This window comes from Atta cephalotes, assembly GCF_000143395.1.
Source record: "Atta cephalotes unplaced genomic scaffold scaffold00027, whole genome shotgun sequence".
Classification (NCBI taxonomy): Eukaryota; Metazoa; Arthropoda; class Insecta; order Hymenoptera; family Formicidae; genus Atta; species Atta cephalotes.
In genome coordinates this window covers 3,450,379-3,455,021 of record NW_012130091.1, presented here as the reverse complement: position 1 = coordinate 3,455,021, position 4,643 = coordinate 3,450,379, and the positions used below count along the sequence as shown (strand labels likewise).

Below are 4,643 nucleotides of genomic sequence, written 5' to 3'. Positions count from 1 at the left end.
TAGTAGTAGTAGTAGTAGTAGTAGAGTAGTAAGTAAGTAAGTAACTAACTAACTACTACGTACGTAGTATAAGTACGTAATAATAATAATATATATTACTTCTCTCTCTCTCTCTCTCTCTCTCTCTCTCTCTCTCTCTCTCTCTCTCTCTCTCTCTCGCGAGCATTCAGTTAAGTGAGGACTCTTTTTTGTTTAATTGTAAAAATTTAATGTAATTTTATCTCATCTTACACACTGTTATTAAATGAAGTATACAAAGCTTTCCTTTCTTAAGAGAATATAATGTCGATCGAGTCAATTGAAATGCGATCATAACGATGTCCCAATCGAGACCTGAAAAAAGTAAAATTCTTTTCTCATGCGTTAAGATAATTATTATCACAAAATTGATACCAAAGTGAAAACACGAAAAAGCTGAAGATTCGAAAGTGCGTAATAGCAGAAAGAAATTTTCTTCAAGAAATCTCCTATCAAGGCATAGGTAGAAGAAAAGCATTATGGTGTGATACACGTTATTACCATTAAAGAGACAATGGAATTATAGAAATCAACGTTAGAGAAAACGAGAAATGGAAAAAAAGAAGAGAAAAGAAAGACAGGTAGAAAAAAGATAAATAGAAACAAAGAGAAAAGAGAGGAAGAAACGTCCCGTTTATCCCATCCGCTGGTTAAGAAAGAAGCATACAGGATATCCCAGTATCCCAGATATGTTAATCATATAGAATTCGTATGGAAACATAAGTCCATCTCTGAATATACCTTGTACATCCCGTCTGCGGTTTTGTTGTCGTCACGAATGTTGGGTAACGTGGCGACCCTGTACGAATCTGAGCGGCCATGCTGTAAAAAATGGGCGATAAAAAAATCATGAATAAATCATGCGGGCATAATATAACAAAATACGAACAATCAAAATAAACGTACAGGTAAGTATATATATATATGGCAAAATTATAATTTAAAAATAATAATAACGTATGAGTCGAAATAGCACCGTTTTTTTATGTTTCTCTCATATTAGATAGATATACGATTAAGATACACGAATAAAACACGTAGTATAGAGAATGAAGTTCATTTTCTTATGGAATCAATCAAACGTCGATCTCACTGCTCCTACATTAGATTGTCCGCTCCAAATTTTACGTCACTTTGAAAACAGATCAAGACATAATCTACAATGTGCTCTTTGCATCCTATTTTTTCTCGCTTTTTGCAATTTTTTATCTTTTTGCCTCTCATCCAGTATCTTCGTTTTCTAACGCCCGAGATAAAGGTTAACGAACTTCGGAAGAGACAAGAAACACGCATTAAGAAACATGATTGCCGCTAAAACGGTCGCAAAGAGGGAAAAAGGCAAGAAACAGGAAGCAAAGAGCACATTGTAAATTAGACTTAATAGTATTGTCATCCATTCGGATGGCGCCACGATTCAACGTCGCGATCCGAATGAAGCAGTTTTCTCACAGTGCTCGTACCGAGCGTAGTTACGACCTTCTCATGAAAGAGAGAGAGAGAGAGAGAGAGAGAGAGAGAGAGAGACACGTGGCCGGCGCGCATTTGACACGTGACGTTGATGAGAGAGACGTCCGCAGTGCGCGGAACAGGGCCCGATTTTCAAGAGCGACCTCGGTTCGACCGCGTTCGGATAACGACCGCTTCCGGTAGTACCGGTTCAATGGAGACACCACTCACCATCGTCCACTATGCTCAATGGTATCCCGTAATCACGATTACGAGAGCTCACGATGTTCCGGCTTAACTTTTCTTCTCTACGAATCAATCTGTCTATATACTTAACAGAAAAAATAACCAAGAAAAGAAATTATTACAAAATAAAGTTTCATTTATTCCATCTGAGTCTCTTCTTGTGTGTATATGTCCCTGAATTTTGACCAATTAATTTCTTAAAATTGATCGCGAATGAATAGACATAACAACGCGAAATCACAATATCTCTTGAGATGTAACATAAATGTTTTCTTTTGTAAAGTAAATATTAATGAAAGAAATGACTGTGAAAATAGGAAGCAAACGAGTAAATGAATGAATCGAACTACCGCACCGACAAGACTATAAGATTAAAGATCAGAGACCATGGGCATCAACCTAGAGCAAATAAAAAGGACCTCAAGAATTCAGAGATAATTGAAGAACGCTGACATTATCGACAATTGATATAAATTTGCTATTATTAACATAAATATTTGGCTCAGACATTATTAAATTCATGATTTTTTTATTACATAAATGTTCCATAAATAAATATGCATACGTGTAAAGTTGTAATATCCTATATATTGCAGAAAAATTATAATTTTTTCTCTGCAGTTATCATCTCTGTTGATAATCAAACTTTGACGATAACATTAAAATCACAATTTTAAAGAAAGATCGAGTATTATTGAGTTCAAAATGCATGAATATTTCTACTAAACGAATAAATCATAAAATTAGTACAATATTATCAGTTTTTAACTCTTAATCATTTCAATATTTCACAAGAAACGCGAACTTCCGTAAGGATATTCGGTCTTTGATAGTAATATCTCGTCGGTGATCGAACATATATCGCCTTATTTCTCATCGTACATTAATTTGTAGCTTCCGAAAAATATTAAACAATAAATTATTGATACGTGCAGTTTATCATGTAGTAATACCTTTGAATTATCTATTGTCTCGACCATGAAAACTGACGATATTCTCACGTACCGGATGGACTAACTAACGAAATGCGAGACTCGTGACGCGGAGCGCAATTGCCGCGCGCGGCCGTTAATTCTGTCACGGCGCGGGCGGTTCGTTACGACCGTCGCAACGATTAGATAAAAGACTAACGAGCTGGCAAATCGACGGTTACAATCGTAAAAATGTAACTCCGACTTTGTGCGTAACACGTCCGGTCTGCCGTCTAGTTCGCGCCGCGCCGCGCCGTTGTCGTCGGCTCGTATACGTAAACGATCAATTTCATAGGTATCATTACCTCTGGTCCATCGTCTCTCTCTCTCTCTCGCTCACGTCGTCATTGAGGAAGCACGATTATGCAATTTTACAGGTCACATACGCACCTCGCTGATTGTCCGTACGCACACGCACAATCGCCGGCGTTTGCGGCGCGCCACCATTCGTTGCGTAAAGTGCATTGATACAAGTCGAGAATAAATAAACAAGACATCTTTTCAATTTAGTACTTAAAAAAAAAGTAATAATAATAAATTTATTCGACATAAGCGCTTGTACCAAATTGCGAAATTAATATTTGACTTTCTTTCTCTTTGTGCTAAATTCACTCACACTGAAGAGTATCAAACGCGCCTTCGTAGACGCAGGATGAACGCGATTTCGACCTTACGCTAATTTGCACGGGTCGGTATCATTTACGAGTTCACGGGTCGAGTTATAGAATTGGCTTGCTAGAAGCGGAAGTGGTCAAGCTTTGGCGACGGCAGGAAAACGCGTCGAGCGATTAAATCGCATTCTAGGACTACATTCGTTACGCAGCCCTCGATACGATATCGCATTCTGTATATTTTCTGTTTCATATTGCGTATTTTTATGAAATGACAACAAATGATATCATACAAAGTAAGATTTTAATGCCAAATTGAATTCTACTCTGTAAATTTTATGATATAAAAAAATTTGGATGAAAAATAAATGCCAATAGAGCGACGCTATTCGCTCTCTTTCAAGAAAATTGTCCATTAGTTTCATTCGTTTGTTCGTATTCGCTTGCCTAGATTCGACCTTTTCAATTAAACATAAATAACATCCTTATCTTTCTAACTTTCTAATCGTAAATCACATTATTGATTAACAATTCTGAGTAAAATACATTTTCATTTGGAAAAAAAAAAATGTAAATCCAGTTCACAAAATGAAATATCATTTGCCTCGCCCAATCTTATTTTTTCATATTAAATATAAATAGATTTAACGGAGCATATGCCATACGAATTCTTGAAATTTATTCGGAAGAAACGAGCACAATATTTCTTTTACAATTGCATAGAGGCATTGACTTAAGGCATTAAGGATTAACTTTCAACGATCGCGCCGCGGCGCCGGCGACGACGTCGGCATCGATGATAATCGCGACGACCGCGACGGCGACGCGGCAGAAACGGCGCCGCATGAGGATCGACGTCGCGTGCCGTTGCCAGGATTTTCTTAAAACGTGTTGAAATCCTCTGCAACTTACAGCGTATTATCGATTAATATACGAGAAAGATTAAAGAGCAATTTTACGGTTAACACGCTATTACGTTCAACGCGCATTTTTTACGTGTAAATCTTTTTATCTACATAAATATAAAATGAAATCAGATTTTCCTTTTTAGTTCTCAAGTTCAGTCTATTTCAACGACAGACCATTCACCAAATTGCGGCTAGACTTAAATCCCTTTCATTCCCTTCTCGAGAATTTCAAGCATGAAATATCCAAATATTCGAAGCATGATTTTAAAGTGATCTATGATGTATTTGTCAGTTAAGCTAGGTGATGATACCATACCTTTCAGGTTTATACTCGGATGATAATTTTCATAGCTCCTCCTCTCTTCTTCCTATTTCGTGCCGCTTTCCTCGTTTCTCCCTACATTATCCACCCTACCGTTTTTTTCTCTTTCACCCTCCCCCCC

The 4,643-nt window shown here is 37.2% G+C and overlaps 1 protein-coding gene across 2 annotated transcripts in view; it reads right to left on the bottom strand.

Moving 5' to 3' along the window:
• The window catches only part of LOC105620558 (sodium/potassium-transporting ATPase subunit alpha), a 16,153-nt gene extending 14,738 nt beyond the window's left edge, over positions 1-1,415 (bottom strand). The window contains exons 1-2 of one of the 2 annotated variants that reach the window (XM_012202049.1): positions 1,406-1,415; positions 760-842 (exon numbers count right to left, since the gene is read on the bottom strand). In XM_012202049.1, the coding sequence (XP_012057439.1) occupies positions 760-842; positions 1,406-1,415 (93 nt within the window). Of the gene's footprint in view, positions 1-759; positions 843-1,405 lie in introns of those variants that run through there. The other variant, XM_012202050.1, reaches the window with a different exon arrangement.
• Between the last annotated feature and the right edge of the window lie 3,228 nt (positions 1,416-4,643).